The sequence below is a fragment of the Humulus lupulus genome, chromosome 8 (genome assembly GCF_963169125.1).
Source record: "Humulus lupulus chromosome 8, drHumLupu1.1, whole genome shotgun sequence".
In the NCBI taxonomy this organism is placed as follows: Eukaryota; Viridiplantae; Streptophyta; class Magnoliopsida; order Rosales; family Cannabaceae; genus Humulus; species Humulus lupulus.
Genome location: NC_084800.1, coordinates 44,876,619 through 44,897,801, shown reverse-complemented (window position 1 = coordinate 44,897,801; position 21,183 = coordinate 44,876,619). Strand labels below are relative to the sequence as shown.

At 30.6% G+C, this 21,183-nt stretch overlaps 1 protein-coding gene across 1 annotated transcript; it reads right to left on the bottom strand.

Annotated features, from left to right (window-relative positions):
* Positions 1-15,034: 15,034 nt before the first annotated feature.
* Positions 15,035-20,866, bottom strand: LOC133797027 (kinesin-like protein KIN-13B). Its single transcript, XM_062234783.1, has 12 exons — positions 20,268-20,866; positions 19,928-20,125; positions 19,209-19,397; positions 18,860-18,967; positions 18,447-18,524; positions 18,275-18,360; positions 17,514-17,669; positions 17,131-17,433; positions 16,690-16,908; positions 15,913-16,414; positions 15,766-15,831; positions 15,035-15,688 (listed from the first exon to the last, which is right to left on the bottom strand). The coding sequence occupies exons 1-12, from the start codon at positions 20,391-20,393 to the stop codon at positions 15,512-15,514; spliced, it is 2,208 nt and encodes a 735-aa protein (XP_062090767.1). The 5' UTR covers positions 20,394-20,866; the 3' UTR covers positions 15,035-15,511.
* Positions 20,867-21,183: the final 317 nt, after the last annotated feature.

The window sequence follows — 21,183 nt, the reverse complement described above, 5'->3', positions numbered from 1 at the left end:
ATTTTTGACCTTTCTTTCCCCATGTGCTCTATTAGAGTAAAAATTTGGAGTTTGCAGGTTTGGAAAACAAGATATCAAGAAATCATTCATTAGTTGTCAGCTTTTTTATTATTGTTAGTGTTATAAATACGATTATTAATTACTACATATTTTTTTAAAAAATTACAAGGAATTAAACATTTCCATTTCAACTATATAATTTATTAGAATAGAAATGATACGATACTCTATTTTCTTATTCTTCATTTATGGTAATTAGTGAAAATTATAAGTGTTGATGCGGTTATTCGTCAACAGGTAATTAAGAAAATAAGAGAAAGAGATTAGTGTTTAATAATGAACCGAAACAGATTAATGACTTTTAAATGGACTAATGACACAATTACATTTTTAGGTGGTTCAAAGGTTAAAAATCATTCTACTCCACCAGCTAATATTATTGTTATATTTTGGTATTCTTTATAGGATACTTTTTTACATAATAGAATCCAACCCTTTCCAACTCCCATGGTCTCCCTTTTTATAGGAGAAGACACCTGAGAGTTGGTAAAAATGGGGGTCGTCCCGTAACCCTCTTACCCATCATGTCACTTCTGTGACATTCATGATTAATTTCTAAAACCTGACAAATGAAGTGTGATCTAATCAATAGGTAAAGGGGGATAACGAGCCGCAAGGCCCAACCCAGTCGTGGGTGCCTGAATACGCACATTCATGCTGCGTGTCCGATAAGTCAGGGATATATCAGACACGTGATGTCTGATATATGCACATTTACCTTGCGTGGCTGACTTTACAAAAGGTCATAGCTTCCAACTCCAGCTCGTTCCATGAGCTGGATGCCTCCTCGACCTGCGGCCTTCACAGTCCTGACTCGGTCCTTAAGTAATCTTGGTGAACCTTTGGATATCCCGAGTTAACGAGGTAGGACCTGACGACAACAACTCCGGTTATGGGGGGATCCATGTGGCTGATATAATTAGGTCATATCTCAGCTCGCTAATAGCCCATTGGAAAATTAGGGCGTACAATAAGCTTGTAGAAATTTATATTAACTAATGATCAATTAACATAATTATTAGTATAATAATTTTTTTATATAAATGTTAGAAATAATTATAAGAAATATATTATAGCTTTATATATTTAAAATAAAAAATTATTTTACTTAGCACTAATTAATTTTAAGTTAGAATTATGTCAATTTTATTCTATATTTATCTTCTAATTTGTAATATGAGTTAAATTTTTACATTTCTCCACTCCACTCCACTCTTGTCCTCAGATTCTTAAGTTGATACATGTCAATTTATCTTAGTTGTGCATTGTTTGACACTCCCATAGCAATTTTTGAAAATATTTATCCACCTAACAATATGAGAAGTTGACCATACGACTTGTCGTTGGTTTGTTCCTAGTGTTTGTTCCCCACAAAAAAAAAAAAAAAGCTTTGGGGACACGCGCTTGAAAGAGAGTTTACTTAAGATCAGAGAAGGAGATAGAAGATATTTATGAAAATGAATAAAGAAATGATATTTTGAGAAGCAGAAGCAAGCAAGGAGTAAGAGTAAGAGTAGGAGTAGGAGTGGAGTAAAATGGGAGAGCCAAACAGTGGAGTTAGATTCGAATCCATCGCTCCTAATTCGATTTGGTTTTGGCTTTTTTACTTTTGGGGCATAAAGGAGAGGTATGGGAGAGATGTGTCCCCTGCCTATAAGGCCACGTGTAAGGCCTACTTTTGTTGAACCTGTTTGGACGTAGTGTTAAGGACCTGGGGAGCAGATTTAGCGTCCCAAAATCCATGGTTGTCTCCATCTTATACGCTCTTATCTCACCCGGTCGCTTTACTCTCTAACCTTATTTTACCTCTTCTATTCTTTTATTCTTTTGATTGTGTATTATTTATTAATTAATTTATGTCCTTGTTACATTTGTGCTGCTGTGTTAATTGGCTTAATTTCCTCTCTTTATTAATTATATTGGTAAATGTGCCATTGAAAGAATACTCGCATATTTAAGTGGGAAACTAGAAGATCAGTAGACCAAAACTTTTAATTGGAGAATAATGACCTGGAAACATTTTATATAGGATGTAGCTATGTTCTCTCACGTTGCTCCAAGTATTATGTTATCCAATTATCAATTTGTACATTCTGTTAAGCTTTTTGCTTGAGATTCTTTGAGTACAACAGTACAAGGGTGACCCCAATAGATGAAATTTCTACAAAATAATAATAATATTGCCACTTGTTTTTTTTCCCCATTGCCATTAATAAGGAAAAATTCATAGAAGTAACATTAATTCTCATCCACTACTTTATTTTTATATGGGCCCGGTCCACTCTCCTAAATTATTTTCAATGCATTTCATCTAAAAGTTTTTCTGCTTTGATTAATTTCGGGATAATATAAAAATTAACCAGTTTAATAAATTTTTAATTAAAATTGCTTTTTAAATATTTTTAGTTTAGTTTTACTGATTTTTATCACAGATAATTTTAAAAATACTCTTAACCACATAGTTCTCTTCTAAAAATAGTATCCACAGATTATAAGGGTATAATAAGTATATTGATTAAAATAATGAGTATTATACTAAAACTTAAAAATTGTAGATAAAAAAGAAATGGCTTATCTAGAAGTAGCTACTAAATCTAATTTCTACCTTAATTTCATGTTAAATACTGTTTAATTCCCTTTTATAGTTTGTTTATAGTATATATATATATATAGTATTTGAGTTTGTTATCTTCATGTGTTTACCTCTTTTTATCTTAAATATTATTCTGTTTTGTTTCATTTCATAACTAGCCAGTGCATGGCAAGACAAATTATAGTTATTACACTCGTATAATAATGCTATAAACATGGATGTAGTTTTGTCTTTCTATATATAGATATTTTGGTAAGAAATAAAATAAATGAGTCATGTTAAGAGAATCAAACTTATGGATATAAGAAAATAAGAGCTGTCCAATAGAAAAAAATATATACAAAAGAAATAAGAAAGTCTATAAATGAAGATGAGTGCTATTAGATATTCCTATAATATGTGGGCACCACAAATTCCTTTGTTCAATAATACATGAGTTGCTATTTTTGAAGTTATTTACCTTATTAGGAAAGGAAGATGCCAAACCAATAAAGTGGGGTCACACCAAATTTGAGAAAGTATTCACATATAATTAAAGAGCATAATAACACCTGAACAAAAAAAAAAAAAAATAGAGCACAACAACCATTTGTCAAAAAAAAGCATAATAATAAAATCCCTCTCTTTTTCTCACTTAGTAAAAGTATAACATTCACATTCATTTTTTTTAAAATACAAAATTAATTATACTCTTAAATTCAATTTATATGATCTGACAAAAGAAATTCAATTTATATGAAATGAAAACCAAATTGAAAATGATGAAAATACCCTCACATAATCAAATTATTTTGTTAATTATATTGATAATTAATATTATTATCTTACAATAATATTAAATATAAAATAAATATTTTGTTTGTCTCTAGTGTTTTAATCATTTTATAAGGCTTGAGAATTAGGATGTCGAACCATTTAGACGGTATTTTTGCCATCCTCTGTTTCAATTTTGACCACGTTGTTGTATTTATTTATGGAAATGCAAATATTCGAGGAGAGAATCTTGTAAATTTAAAAACATGATAACTTTTTTTTGTTATTATCACTTAATAGATTGTTTAAGAGTAAATTTAAATTAAAAAAATTAATTAAATATTAGTAAAAAAACAAAAATTCATGTCGATATCCAGATTAGGTTAAGAAACACAATGAAGCCGCAAACTTTATTATATATATAGAGAGTACTATTATATAGCATACATTAAATTTTAAGATAATTCTACCTTAGGGATTATTAAGGTACGGTCATTTTCTATTTTTGGTATTTGAAAATATTATAACCTACTTATTTTTTTATGATAGTATAAATTATAGTTATAACAGACATCCCACCAATTTTTCAAAAAATATCGCATAATTTATAGTGCCCAAATAGGATTTTAAAAAGTCTGTTTTCCACGTGTACAAAAAAACTTAGTCACGCGTGTAATTGACTATCTGAACTCTGATTTGGGCACGACCAATTATTTGGAATTTCCAAAAAATTAATGAGATTTTTACTATAACTATAATTTTTCTAAATGCCAAAAATAAAAAACGCTCGTATGGTGGTGACATATTTTATGTCTCAACCAAAGAATTATCCTAAATTTTAATCCTACATTTACTCTCCAACTACTTAAGATATGATCTGATGTTGGTTGATTCAGCTTTAAATGAGTACATATTTATTATTCAACTTGCACCATAGGCTCGTGACAATATGTTTATATATCTGACACTACTATAATTAATGAAGCCTGATTTTTATATAAAGATATTTAATCATATGATACGCCAAAGCTGATTTAATTAGGAAGTAAGTAAAGACTAATTATGCAAGTTATTAGATTTCTACAATCGATCATTTTGTCAAAACTTTGAGAGCCTTCTTAGCATCGTTTTTGTCAAATCTAGAAATTTCAGCAAGCGATTGGTTGAATGTGAGGAGAGAGACTAGTGAGTGAGAGTAATATTTTCTTAAGTTTGATAAACAACTTTCAAAATCACACGTTCTAAATTGTGTATTGGTCGGAAATTAATAGAGGATTTATATCCTCCAATTACCTTGTCCAACTAGAACCAACTAATTAGATTAATTAGTTAATTAATCACAAACCCATGATCGCCATTAATGGTGAAAACGACTAGTACGTACCCCCCTCATCTAGTAATCTCTAGCTAACAATAATATTAGTAATTTTTAGCAATATATATAAGTGTCAAATGTCTAATTACCCGAGGTTTGGGTAACCATGCAGTGTTATATTATATGGTTGGATGATATTAATTAATTTCATATCAATATGAATTTGTATTATTCTCATGTGGTTTTTTGAGGTTTAACTGACTTGTTAATTAATTGAAAAAAGATAAAAATGAAAGATTACCGGGACCAACAAAATATTGAAATGAAAGCAGATGATTAAGGAGAGGTCAAAGGCTGAGTGTGAACACATTAGGTTTCGAGGGAAGCTAATATTTGAGATTAAAAAAAATTGTATAATAAGCTTGATTAATAGTAGTGGACATTATATAATTATTTCTTATCTTATTAACTCAAAGTGGAAAGCGGTTTTGGTTTTGAGCATATATGCTAACACATCTCATAATTATTAATTTGCCGACATCACAAAAATATTAATTAATAAATTGATATAACTGTGTAAATCAACGACAAAATAGATATTTTCTTTTTGTATATATTCACAAAATTCACTTCAACGGTGTAGCTCCACTGTTCATTGCAAGACTTTTTTGTTTAACAATGATAGAAGTAAAATTTTATAAATATATAATCTTAATTTATATATGTTCTATTTTAAATATTATAATTTAACATATACTCTTTATTTTTCTAATTTTTAATATATAAATAATCGGGGATCACTCTTGAAGTTTTTGGGGCCATACAAAATTTAATATTTATAAATGATACTAAAAATTAAAAATAATATTATAGAGATTTAAACAAAACAAAACAAAAATACTAAACATAAAATAAAATATAAAAGTACAACATAAAGCTAAAAACAAAAGCAATATAAATTAAAACTACAATTTAATAATCCGGAACACCATTTATTGTCTCTAAGGGATAATCATAATATTGACCAATTGTAATATTAATGTTGATCAAAATTATTTGTCAAAAAGAAAATGATTACTTTTCCAATAAAGTGTAATACTTATTTTGTAACAACATAATGTTTAATTTACGTAAAAAATATAATATTTCAGTTAATGAGTTTGTAATTTTTTTTAAGTATTATAAAATCAAAATAATCAGCAGAACATAATAATTGTTAGAATTTAATAATATAGTAGAGAATAAAGATTATATTTTTGTCAGAAACTATATCTTTTAGTGTAATATTTGGTTTAGTAAATGAGGATGAAAAATGAAATAGTGAAATCTTTTTCTATTTTTGTATAAATCTTTTATTTTTTTGGTCGGATATTTTTGTATAAATCTTACAAGTTAAGCTAAATATACATTTGTGGTTAGAGAGAGCCATTAAAAGGATTGGTGATAATTGATGATTGATTCACCAAAAAAGGAAAATAAAAGAAGATACAGTCAAGTCTGTCCAAAATAAAAAAATAAAAAAGTCTGTCAAAAGAAAAAAAAAAAAAGAAAAAAGTCTGCAAAAAACAAAGATGACGTAACCCTACGCGTGCATGGGTCAGCTGAAGACAAACGACAAATTAACAGTAAAAAGACAAAGACAAGTTGCGAATAAAAGAGCCAAAACACTGTAAGAGAGTCAAATAAAGCCAATAATATCATTGACACTCCAACTAATTAGTTTCATTTCTCACTTATTATGTCGTTAAATCTATCGTGTGTGCGTTCCAAACTCTAATTCTATATATTTTTTCTTAAGTATTACAACGGTTAAAGCTGAAGAATAACTCTAGGATTTTACCTATTTATAATAATCTAGATTTTGTCAAAGAAACTTGGAAGTAATAACGATCACTTAGAGCAATAATAAATAAATAGTGTCTAGTGTGTCATAATTAGTAAACTTTGTAAAAATAGATAAGTTTTTATAAAATAGTTTTCTCAAAAAAATTATCATCTTATCATTTATACATGTCTGTGACACAATACAATTGAAGGGTCTCAGATTTCCCTTCTTGTTTTTACTTGTCTTGTTACCATATATTAATGGGATATATATTCGTTACAATGTTTCATAATAATATCTTTGACCCATAAATAATTAGGGCTGAGCATAAAATTCGAAAAACCGAAAAAACTGTGTATACCGACCTTCTGAACACTGAAAAAATCAAAACCGTTTAAACCGAAAACCAAAAAAATCGCTGACGGTGCAAACCGCCACTGTTCGGTCGGTTTTGAAATTTTGGGTGAACCGATCGAACATAATAAAATAATAATATAATATTATATAATTATTAATTTTTAAAATTTGTACTTTTAATTATGTTTCAAACTTTAAAATTTGTAAATGTAATTATGTTCTATATATTTATGTTTTAAAAATACACAAAAATGAATTCCAACAATCCAAAATTTTTAATTTTTTAACTAAAACTTTCAAAAAAATAAAAATAAATAAATAATCAATTCGGTTTGGTCGGTTTAACTGACCAAATCGCGGTCCAAAATAGTCGGTTTTTTTTTAAATTGGTTTGGTTTGGTCGGTTTTTGAATTGCACTAATCCGGACCGAAAACCAAATTCTGAATTTTTTGTTGTGAAAAAACCGGCCAAACCGACCGATGCTCACCCCTATAAATAATGATATAAGAACAAGTAGGGTCATTAAAATTTTAGCATATTTATCTAAAACGTTGTACATTCACTCCAACGATTTGATGTGTCTACACAAATCTTTTTCAGTGAATTCATAATTTGAATTCTATGAAGGAAAGAATTTATGTGTTTTTTATTATTAAAAGAAAAAAAAACAATTAGGGATGTTTTAATTTTCTGTGGAAAGTGAGATACAATAATATGTGGGACAAAGTTTTATTTTATACATAAAAATTGGGAGTGCTTATGATCCAAACTAATCTAATTATAAAAAATTAAATATCTAATTATAATTGAATTTGATTAAAATTGTAAAGTTAAATGTTAATTGGATTTGATCGGATAATGTATGGAACTATAAAAATTCAATTAGGAACCGATCTAATGATAATTGACTTTTATATGATGAGTCCAAAAAAATTAACTTTGAAATATAGAATATCTTTCAATGATTAGAATGTTCTAGTTGTGGAGAGATCTAATTTTTTAACTTTCTATTTTTATCTATATTGGTTGGTTTAACTAATTATTAATGCGTTATGAAGAAGATGGAATGATGAAGAGAACTCTCTAGGATAATTGAAAGAAACTCTCATGCTTTAGTGAGTAGATGTTATCTCCAAAATAACAATATGTGAAAGTAGCAGCGGACTGTTTGGCGACTTGGTCCAAAGAATTCAATATCTTTGTCCAAGGAAGTCCAGGCAGGGAGGTAGCCCCCCATGTAGCCACCATAATCATATCTAATTCAATTTCGTGATGTTTATTCAACAACAAAAAAACAATATGTGAAAGTTTAAAGTAAATCAAAGTCATTTTTCAAGAAAATAAGTTAGTATTTATAGACAAAGGTAAGAGAATAAAATATTAGAAGACTTATTATTATTGGTCCATGTCATCGGACATTAAAATAAGCCTCTTCCGCGCCTTTAAACGTCATTTGCTTCTTCTACGTGTAGAAGCTAGTGCTCGTCTTTCCCATAATTAAGTTGCTAGCTCACTTAATAGAACGACGTATTTCATCTCTTAAACAATAAAATAATATTTAATTTTAAGCCCAAAAATTAGGCCCAATAGCTTAAACAATAAAATAATATAATATATTGTAAGCACACTTGATAGTTTTTCTATTTTATCTTTTATAATACATCACTAAAATTAAACTTATTTATTTTATATGTAATGTTTATATTACGTGGTACACTAGATTCTCTATTTTTCTTCTTTATATTATTTAAATAATATATATTTAAAAAAATATTTTCTACAAAAAAGTTGAAGTGTAGAATGAGATCAAGAGAAATTAATAAAATAAAATGTTTTGAATGATGAATAGTGTTTATATTGGAGCTTAACACAGTAGCAAATGATATATTTGATATCACCTGAGTGCTCTTACACGATTTCAATAATTATAATTGTACGTGTATATATAAGGGAATTTTTTTTTTTTTTACAGGGGTTTTACTTTAAAGTCTACTGATGGGATTCTTAGTGTTATCGACCTGTGAACAGTTTTCGGAACGATTTTTTTTATGATCTTGTATATTGTAGCTATTTAGAGCATTCTGCAAATTTTCATAAAATTCCAAATAGTTTACAGTACCAAAAACTAAGTTCAAACATGTTGTTGCACGCGTGACTACTTTTTTTATGCGCGTGTAAATCAACATGTATGAACCTAATTTTCGGTACTGTAAACTATTCGAAATTTTCTGAAAATTTACAGGATACTCTAAATAGCTACAATATATACGGTCATAAAAAAAATCGCGCCGAAAACTATTCACGAATCAAAGAATACTGAGAGCTCCACCGGCAGAGCTTAAAGTGAAGCCCTATAAAAGAATTTTCCTCAATTTTTGACAAGATCTCCCTTCTTAGATAAATGAAAGACAAAAAAAAAAAGATTAACGTTGACAAATAATATTAGTAACACAACTAATGATACTCACAAATTAATCACCTAAAAAGTTACTTCAAATATATGTGAAATTACATTCATATACAAATATGTAAATGCCTCACTTGAGATGTGCCTTTATAAATAAAAGTAAGAGACTAGTTCCATATATAAAAGGAATATTCTTCCATATTATAGTTTTACGGATTATACACTTTATTACCTTATTATTTATTTTAAGGGTTTATATTTTTTTGAATCCTGTATTTTTTTTCATTACCTGTTTGGACTCTGTATTTTGACAAATGACTTTTTAGACCCTATGTTTTGTAAAATAGTTAAAATATAACTCTAAACTCAATTTTGATGAAGAAAAAATTGAATATAACAACACAGTTTTTAAGCAGAATGATTTTATTTTGTTCTGAATTATTAGTTTAGTAAAGTATTTGTGATTTTAGTTGAAAAAACATTTACCAAAATCAAGTTTAGGGTTCTATTTTAACTATTTTACAAAACATAGGGTCCAAAAAATAATTTGTCAAAACACAAGTCCAAAAAAATAATGAGAAAAAATACAGGGCCCAAAAAAGTATAAACTCTTCTTTTAATACCAGTCTATACATCTTTATGGTTTAATTAATATAATAAAATATTGTTTTGTATTTGACAAATGTGTTGAAAAAAAATTCATAGAACGTAATTTTAATACTATTCAAATATTTATATCTTAATTACATAAATATATCCATGCCAACAGTGTTAAATTATGCCAATCTACTTGTAAAGTGATCAGGACTCTAAATCCCAAATTTGTGATGATACACAAAATATTATAATACTTAAAAAAAAACAAATAAAGTTGTATATATTTAATTAGTACTTGATAGAGCTCATGGAAGCTCTTACAAAATATTGAAGTAAAAGACATGTTATCACATACTCATTGTAACATTTTTGCTCTGAACTTTAAATATTGTGCTTTTGTTTTGCTTTTTGCTTTGAATTTTTTTCAAATAAATATTTATTATTATTATTATTAGTTAGTTTTGTAGGTGTTTGAGCTCACTCCATGCTAGTCCAAAAATCTTTATAAATTTGTTCGTGTCATTCTAAGTACATATTTATCAATCGTATTATATTTCATTCGATTTGTGTGACTGTATAAACGCGTTTTATCTAGTCCTAGATCCAACTTTTGAAACCTAGTACTAATTTATTATATACATGTAAAAAAATGCAATTTTTAAATAAAGGTTCCAAATTTCGAACACCTTTTTCTTCTTCTTCTTTTTTTTTTTTTTGTTTGACAGGATTACCCTCTTCCGGAAGCTTTTGAGAGAGGTCCACTCTATTTATTTATGGTTAGTTTAATTTATTTGACATTGGTCAGGTGTTAGTGACAATGCAGTGAGTCATTAACTCAGAAAAAGGTCTCAATAAGGCTGTCGTTTCATGCTCCTTAACTATATATAACTGCTCTATAAGGCCTCTAATTACTACCTTTTAATGAATGACGGGCAAACGCAAACAATAGCTTTTGCAATAACGAACTGAGTACTAGGTATGCCTTCGAGACAGACAGAAAAAAAAAAAGAAAGAAAGAAAAAGAAATCCTATTTTATGTGAACTAGTGCCTATGTGTCCAATTAGTTGCCTAGTGTTGTCCCAACTCTAAGCATTTGTATTCGTTGTTTATTCTTTGGATGCCAAAAACTGAATGATGGAACTGGGAACCAAGTGTCAAGCTCATTAGCCACTCACAAATTGTAACTAAAAGATAACTTTCTTTATGAAATTTATTTTAAGACAGTGACATATACAATTCAGAATATAACTCTCTCTCTCTCTCTCTCTAACACTTTGGCAGATAAAGAAACATTGAATTAGAAAATATATATATATATACATATAGCTGAATTATGACAGAACAGAGAAGTTGGGTAAGTTCAAATTGGAAATTTAGAAGTCAAGGTTCATACTCATCATGCAGAACAAAAATTGATGCAATGTCACTCTCACAAGCCCTTAAAAATTGGTCTAAATGCCACTCTCACAAACCCCCTTTATAAACAAAAAATAAATAAAAAAATGGAATGAGCCCCTCCACTTCTTTCTCATTCATTTTCTCATTGAAATTTGTTTTGGGTGGTGTCATATAAAATTGTACCGAACCAATGAGCTCAAAAGCACAAGGAGACCTGTCATGTTCCTCTCACATGATCAACAATGAAGCAAATACAAGTGGACGATGGTTAATTATCAGTTTAGACTTTGGATTATCATTTTGGACAACATTTGGACCCAAGTGCTTGTTATATCGGACATATAGTACTATATAGCCTTTTGATTTATTAGGGTTCAATCTTTTGTGCTTCCCATCTCCAATGAAGGATATCTTTCCTCTTCATTACTTACAAATGATTATGTGGGTGTGTGTATATGTTTATTATTCTATATTTTTTTGGGGAAATCTATAAAATTGCACTAAAAATTAAAAAAAATATGAAAAATATGGTGCATTCCAAAATTACAAAAAATTTGGATAAAAACATGGAAGGACAAAAATGTAAATACGAAATGGCAAAATCATAAATAAAAGTAAGTTTACAAACCTGTAAATATCTGTTACAAAATTGTAAACATATGTTACATGTTTGTAAATAATATTTACAAAAATCAATTTTAGAATTGTATTTTTTTTTTATATAAAACTTACGAAGAAATCCGTAACTAATTTTTTTTTTAATTTGTAACAATAGTTTACAAATCTAGTTTCATAACTAAAAAATATATTTTTGTAACTAACATTTACAAAAATAATTTATAGTTAAGAAATCGTAACCAAAATTTACATAAAAATATTATACTTTTTCATATGTTACAATATTATACCAAAAAATGACATGAATCATCAAATTTATACTATACAACTTAAAAATATAAATTTAAGATGTTTATTATTTATAAAACATTTTATTATATATATTTATATATAAATGCAGTTACAGAGTAGTAAATTACAATAATTTTATAAACAAGTTTTATATTTTTGTAACAACAATTTGCAAAACTAATTTCATAATCAAGAAGTTTATTTTTGTTACTAACATTTACATAAATATTTATAAATTTATTTAACATTATTGTTACAAAAATTTACAGAACTAATTTTTTAACTTTAAAATATATTTTTGCAACAAAGCTTGAAACTTGGATTAGATTAAGACTTTAGTTCAATATTGAATGTTGAGATTTGACTAACTATGATTTTTAAAAGTATATAATATTTTTTATCATTATGTTTCCTACTATTATTAATATATGTAACAGAAATTTATGAAAAATAATTAATATTATCAACCTATGTTGAAATTAAATCAATTAAATAAAGTTGGTAATAATTTTAAAATATTTAAATTGGTTTCACTTTTTTCAATACAAAAAGAATGATTTGACAAAAAATATTAAATAAATAATGTAGTATATTAGTAATTTGACAATAAATATATAGAGAATTATAGGAGCTTCACTTTAAGCCTTACCGGTAGGGCTCTCAGTGTTCTCAACCCGTAAACAGTTTTCGGCGCAATTTTTTATGACCGTGTATATTGTAGCTATTTAGATATCTTGCAAATTTTCAGAAAATTCTGAATAGTTTACAGTACCAAAAACTAGGTTCAAACATGTTGTTGCACGCGTGACTAATTTTTTTTATGCACATGGAAAACAACATATTTGAACCTAGTTTTCGGTACTGTAAACTATTCGAAATTTTTTGAAAATTTGTAGGATGCTCTAAATAGCTATAATATACATCGTCATAAAAAAAATCGCGCCGAAAACTGTTTACGAGTCAAGAAATACTGAGAATCTCACCGATAAAGTTTAAAATAAAGTCCCTGTAAAAAAAATTATCCTAAATATATATATATAAAAATTATTTTACAAAATTTATCTCACAAGAGGATATCATCTAGTTAACTAGGAGAACAAAACTCTCTATAAGGACAACTAGTGTAATTTTGTAATTTATTTAATTTACCGTATACAGCGAATATTTTTTTAACTTAGTGTTTTATGTAATTTTCTCTCTATTTTTTTTTTTTTTGACTGTTTTTGTAAATATGGGCAAAGATGTAAACCACGTGTATATCTGTTTTGCTAGGAAAGTAGGAGAGGTCCTTTTAATGACTCATTTGAAGCACCACTACAAATTTCCAAATCAGAAATTGGATTACTGGTTAGGTGGAAAATGCTGGAGAGGACTAGGTTCGTGAAATATCACATGGGTATAGCAAAAAAGCAACTGAAAATTGATGGATACTGTGGAAGACATTTTATGTCGACAAAGTAAGGGGCTGCTGAGTATTGTGCCATCTGTCCCCCGAAAACAAAGCTAATAAAAATGGTCACAATCGAATGAATGAAGTTTCAAGCACAAAGAGCAAAAAAGCACTGAATTTGATTGGGCTTTAGAGATCGCCTATAAGGCTATAAGCGCCACATACTTTTGACGTTGATATATATGAGGAGAAACCATGGAGAATGACACCTCCTGACAACTTTGGTGATACATGTCAGTTTGACATTGCATTGTCGTAACGCTATAATTTGATCATCATTATTATTATGCCCAATTTCCATTCTGGGGCACTACTACTACTAATGACAAATCAAAATATAGTGCCATTTACAAGATTGGCCTTCCACTTAGCCGGAACACCAAACTACGAAATACATGGCTTAGCCACACTGCGATAAAATATCTCTTACAAAATATCTTCTTGCTGTGTTCTTGTGTAGTAGAACCTCCTTGGCTTCTTAAATTGAAGGACGAATTTATTATATTGACAGATATTGCATAACGATTTCAAAACGACAAATAATGCATGATGAGTTACTTCACTCTAATTATGTGATGATTGCAAACTTAAGCCTAATGATAACCAGACTGATTTCCAATATTAGGGATGTGTATATAGCAACTTAAGAGGGGATAGTGTATTTGTTGGAAAATTTGTTAAAATGAATAAATGAAGATTGGCACAAGTGTATTGGCATAAAAATAATTTTTTGCAAGAAAAGTTAGTAGTGCCAGAGCGCCCAAAAATATGCCCAAGGGCGCTGCAGTACTCGGTTCCCAGCGCTGCATTGCTGGAAATCGAGGCAGCGCCACCACGCTGATGCACTTTGGGTCTGCCTAGCGTGTATATGGTTCTGAGAGATATGGCGCAAAAATTCGTGCTAATTCATGAGAAGTGATAATATTTTAGTGTTGTATTTTTTTATGAAAAGGACTTACTAAGAGATGCCAAACACGTTTATAAGTATGATTAGAGTCTGAAATTGGATAGACATTACAACCATTATTCATCTCTCTCTCTCTCTCAAAACCAAAAGTTCATATTGTTGACAAGCCCGAAAATTATTTCCTTAAACACCAATAAGCTAATGAGATGGTGGAAATATTGCTTTTTTGGAAAGTGTTTCCATAACATGTTTCAAGCCTCCAAAATTGTCTCAAGTTCATTCAGAGTGTTCTTGGTGTTCCTTCTGTTTAGGTGTTCTACTTTCATCCTCCATCTCCAAATTTTCTAACCGTATTAACAACCCTATTGGGAGTAGTCAATCCCCTAAAAAAATAGAAAAAAGGTGAGGGGAGAAATAAATTACCAAATCTAGGTTAATCCACATGACATCAGTAACCAAACTTTACAAGTAAAACAAGAGTTTGATATAATATATAAAAAAAAATCTACATCACTTTACAAACGATCCCAATAACCAAATGTGTATATATGTTATGTTTCCTAGAATTTATATACAATAATTTCAAACGACTCAGGATAGCAACAAGGAAATGGGAAAACTCAAACAAGAAGATTGAGAAATGAAATTAATTCCTGATATTGGAACCAAAATAATCTTAGCAACTCAAGCATGGCTCTCCTTTTCTTTCAGCATATTTTGCAAGATTTTTACAAATGAGCAGAATAAGCACCAAAGAATAAACAAGCCCAAAACCATTGATTCCCTGACGAAACATGACTCCCAACCAGAGGAAGTTGCCACATGAACAAACCAGACCTCTAAGCATTACCAAATTATATCAACTGACTGGCGAAAGGCACAAAACTCATGTTGTGCCAATCATAAATTACTTTTACACGCCTCTCCTCCAAATGAGATCAATTACCGAAAGACTGAAAAACATTATGCTCATTCAGATGCCTCTGAAATTGAGCCAACTGGGTCTGCAATTGAAGAATTTCAGCAGCCTTCTGTGAAAGTATGGAGTTTAACTTCAAGATATAGTCAGATAGCTGATTTCCTGGCTGTTCAGCTTCAACCAATAGATTCATTTCCTGAACAAGTATAGTCATAATTAGTCCAAGACATGTATCGAAGACAAAAAATGAATCTGAAAGAAAATGTCACCGACCTCCTTAACAATGTCTATGGTCTTCTCTACTTGTCTTCGATGAGCAGTCACAAGATCATCCTCTTCCTGGTTGCATTCACATAAGAATTTGTTAGAAATTTAGTGATTAATTCTAAAAGTAGTACTGGATTTGGAAGGTGTGGTTACCTTCAAGAGGGCCATAAGATCCTCATCAGAACTAGAGTTGCTAGCTTCAAAGTCTTGATCATTCCTCTGCTTCACCTGTGCACCAATCTTCCTCTTGTGTTCCAGAAGTGATTTTTGGTTCCTCTCGACCTTTTTATAATTTAATTGTGATGATTTATCTTTTTCATAGGCCTGATTGGTGTAATCAAAGTCATCTTCAGTAATGCCAATTGAACCACCATTCTCACCTTTATAATAATCTGAATAATCAGATGCAGCAAAATTTCCTTCTATCCTTCCACTAAGAACACGATCCACCATAAATGGTGGTGAGGGTTCTTTTTCAAATTGTTTCGACCAACCAAACCTGCTCTTTTCATTGGTAACATATGTTTTGTTATCCTCAAAGGTTGGTTCAGTTGGTAAAGTGGAAGATAAGGGCAGTGTGGTAGACTCTCGAAGGTTTGAAGATGAAGGCAACTGATCCCTTTTGGAGCTGTTCCCTTTTGATAAACTCTTTACCCTAAATTAAAAGGGAAAAAAAAAAGAGGATGACATATTATCCAAATCAACCATTTCTTTGCTCCAGCTACTGTTAAATTTGAGTAATGATATGTGCAACCAAAATATGCATTTAAACATTACACACAGTAACGTTACATTATTTTTTAAAACAATAGATCACAGTTTGAATAAATGTGATTGACTAGGTTAAACTACAATTCATTGTGTGTAAAGTTTAAATGCATATTTTGGGTGCACATATCTTTACTCTCAAAAAATTGAAAAAAAAAATACCTGTCTGCGTATCTTAGTGTATTGAGTGTGTGTTCACATGATCCCGAACTTGGTGAGATACATGATATCATAACAGTTCGTGAGTCACCAACAAATGAGTCTCTAAGCACTTCAGTCAACTTACTTCCTCTAAAAGGAATGTGGCCTTGGTCATTATCGAGAGCTCTAATGCATTCTTTCAAAGCCAGTAAACTTTTGTTGATTTCAGCACCTTCCATTCTGCACAAAATAAAATAAAAATATTTACTTGCAGTTTCTCACAATAATGGTTGTTGATACATAAGATAAACAAGCAGAACAGCAATTAATCATGCCCTTGGTCCTCTTTCTGACATGGAAGATTTCCTGATACCCATCTCCTTTACTCTGTAAGGGTTAGGCTATGCTGTAAAGGTCTAAGTTATAAAAGACTACTTAAATTTTGAGAAAAGAATACTCTACCTTGTCTGTTTGTCATTGTCAGTAGTATCTGCACCACGCTCACTTCCAGCAAGATCTATGAAGGATAGTTTGCCTACAACTCGAGCAGGCTTTAATTCAGTGCCATCAGTTGATCTCTTGATGCATAGCTGAAGTATAGCATGTGATCTTGAAGATTCCTCATTTGCACCGGTTGTACCTGTACTTCTTGTATTACTGCCCTTCTCAATAAGCTCCTTAATTGTCTCCACATTAGTCACCTTGTATTCTTGCAAGCCCACAATACAAACCTGTTGTTTACCATCCTCTCGCATACAAAGCTTTCTGCAAAAGAAGAACTCATTCAGAAAAAGGTAAATAAGATAGATGCATGTGTTTTCTGCGGACAGGCTGAAACAACTTACCTTCGATCATTTAAGAGATCAAAAAGCTTCCCTCCATATATCTCAAAGAAGCTTACAAATAACTGAAAACCTTGGTTCCTGTATGTTTGGTGCATTAATCGTAAAATATCTTGGGATGCTTTGAGTGGCAGTGGTTGCATAGTATAAGTCTTACCACTCCCTGAACAAACATAGAAGATTACTTCAAGCTCATGCGAAACAATGTACAATGAATGAACAGGAAATGGGAAAGAAAAACAAATTGAATATGGAAAAAATAAAATTGAAGTCTCTCCAGAGTATGGAACTTTACATAAACCCAGAGTTTTAGCAGAAAGACATGAAGTAGTTTAGTATACTACTACTTGGGGATGGATGATAATCAGCAGAAGTAAAAAGAGATAGACCTTGGAGGGTTAGAGGATTTTTTTTTTTTAAATGACAAACAGAATCTTAAGAGAAAAGTAGATGAAGCCTCTCCAGTAACAATGAAGGCTAAATTTTGTACCCCATTCTTTAGTATAAAAAATTAATCTTCGGTTTCTTAATGCGTGGGTGAGATATACGAGTTCTAATATGACTAGCACAAGAAAACCAAAGTGACCACCACTAGACTTGTTTTTCTAATGTGAAAGTTGTCAATAAGAATATGAAGAGTTATAAATTGGGGAGAGGTGCATTCATCTTTGGCAATTTTAACTTTACATATTGTGCAGTAAAACGATTTAGTAGCAGAAATTGGTAAAGATATTAGGATTTAATATGCCTAAGTTATAAAGCACTTGCCTGTTTGTCCATATGCAAAGCAGGTTGCTTTTGTTTTGTGGAAAATCAGTGGAACTACAGGCTCCACACTCTCAGAGTATACCTTGCAAGGCAAAATAAAACTCATCAAGCTACCAAAGCAGATTAGCCAACCATGTGCTATGAACTTAAGCTTTTTGATATACTCACTTCATCATTTGAAACATCCTCGTCAAGCACAGCATCAAAAACAAATTCATGCTTCTCAATATATTCCGTCAAGTCAACCTGAAGGGGTAGTGAATCATCAGACCTTTCCTTTCTTTTATATTTTTGCTTTTAGTTTAATCAAGAAGACAGATTTTGGAGAATATCATATAGCAGTTCCTCCATAGCATAGAAAATTTAAGGAAACACAGTACAAGCAAACTAAAATAATCACTTCTTACAGTTAGACTTAGATCCAAGACTTTCTCACTTTAAAATAAACAAATTCAATCAAAAGTCAATATTGCACTATTGTTAGATTTTTGAGAAAGAGAGAAATGGTATAATATAATGAGTATTAGAATTGATTCATGATGTTAAAACAAATAAAATCATCCAGACATAGATTCGTTTACCTTGAGTTTTGTTTCATGAACAGTAAGACAATTAGAATTCGGTGCTATTGTTATTATGTCTTGCTCCTTTTTCGACATTTCCCTTTTATTTAAAGGTCTCTTGCGCACCTGATAAGATTTGTCACCGAATAATTTATACCAAAAAGAAAAAGCCAGTAAACAGACAAAAATTTCACGGTTTACTTCTTTGCAGTGGTCATATGATTATAAAGGAGGGATAATAATGTTGCAACTGGAAGCTTTAAAATAAATATGGTGTTCCAAGTTGTCCAAAAAATCTCACAATCCACTGATTGTACATATGATGAAAGAACGAGTTTTTATTTTACATGGTATCAAAGAGACCTACCACAACTTTGATTTTTGCAACATTGTTGGCTCTTTCTTTATCAGCTGCGAAACTTTTAAGAAGAGCATTATCATTTTGACCTCGTGCTCTGCCTGTAAGCTTGTTGTTGGAGAGAAATGACTCGGAATCATCAAAACTTTTGCCACGACCGGGTTGGTGTCCATTATATAGGCTGGTACTCGCAGGTATCTAGCAATTCCATTCAAAGCAACAAATATCAACAGTTTGCACCCATATCTTACCCCCAAAAAATGTATAATTAAGTAGTATAAATATGCAATTAAAGCTCAAAATGGCTTTGTTCATGTTCATCCAGATTTCGGGTACCGAGAGTGAATTGGGGATCTATAAATTCTGGGTTTATCTCAAATAAAAAAATTAATATGTATAGGGGTTAAGTCTATTTTTTCTTTCTCTATCATATGATCACAGATAACACCCCAAAAAAATGCATATTTTGACGCATTTTTTACGTCCTGATATCTGGGTATCGCTCTAGCTACTTAAAACAAGTTAAATACATCTTAAATAATATTCATATATATACACACATATCAATCAATGCGCCAAAAATCATTAAAAAGATAGTATAGTTCATGAGCAGAAGCCGACGCTAGCGATTGTTTTAGACCTGTGAGCTACTCGAATTAAAGGTAAACACTTACTTCTTTTTTAAAATAATTATAATATAATGATAAAAAGCCTAAGATAAGGCTAACCTCAGGCAATAGCTCAGTATCAAAGGAATGCAGATCGAGCAAGCCAGGGCTGAGCTCACTCGGTGAGAGTTGATCCTCACCATACCTCCTCAAGCTAGAAGATCTCGTGGAAAGTGAAGACGCAAAAGCATCCGGCGGAGAAAGATCGCTGCCGCTCCGGCCAATTCTGCTGGTTCTGGAGCCATAGAGCCCAAAATCCTGTTTAAAAACAAAAAAACTCAGTTTCCGTCACCCAAACACATCAATCTAAGCAGTAGCTAGCCTGGGAGGTATAAAACAATAATAGGGTTTTTGAATGAAAATATGTACACATATATAAACGAAGAGAAAAAGAGAGGACCTGCGATAGATTGTTGGAGGAAGACTGGAACCACTTGGAGGAAGAGTCTAGGAAGTTGTCTGAGTACTGCCGCTGGTGATGCACCGCCGGATTAGATCTCGACAGCTGTCTCCCCACCGCATTCATCTTTTCCAATTAGTCTGTTTCCTTCCCCGACGGTCACCGTCCGTCGTTGAGCCAAAAGAAAGAGCTCAAAATAATCTATAATTCTTTAATTAGTATTGAAATATGTATAATTGGCCGGTGTGTAGATGTAAAAAATTATGAATGATAAAGAGAAATGAAGAGGAAAGCAAGCGTTAGCGGTGAAGTAATGATGATGATGGGTAGCTAGAAGAAAAGATTACAAAGAAGAAAAAAGACGATGATTTAGCTTGGAAACTTTTGATTGCAATTTTCTTGGTATTTTTCTCGTGAAACAAACAATGGGAGTTGAGAGATATTTTGATATTTGAAAGTTTGAAAATAAGGGAAAAAGATAATAATAATAAGGGCCGGAGGAGCGAGTCTCGAGTGTCGAGGAAAGGAATATAATATACAGTACTGGAAATGTCCGTACATGTATGTGCTCGGGACTCAGTAGGAGAATAGAATACTAAACCAGGACTACAGAACTAGAAGACCCGCGCGTGTGTTCACTGCTTAAAGGAAGAATTATACCACAACAAGTGGCTTGGGTCCCACCTGTTCTCGTAATTAAACCTAGACGTGGAGACAAAATGGATTGTGTTTTTTTTTTTTCTCTAATTATTATTAAGGTGATGGAATGGAATGGAGTATATTTGTTTGAATAAAAATAAAAGATAATTGCCAAGAGAGTGCCCAATATCATAAGTAGGTCACTATTGGTATTGGTTCAAGTGATTTCTGCACAACTCATTCTAATAATATTTTATATTATATTTTTAAATTGTAA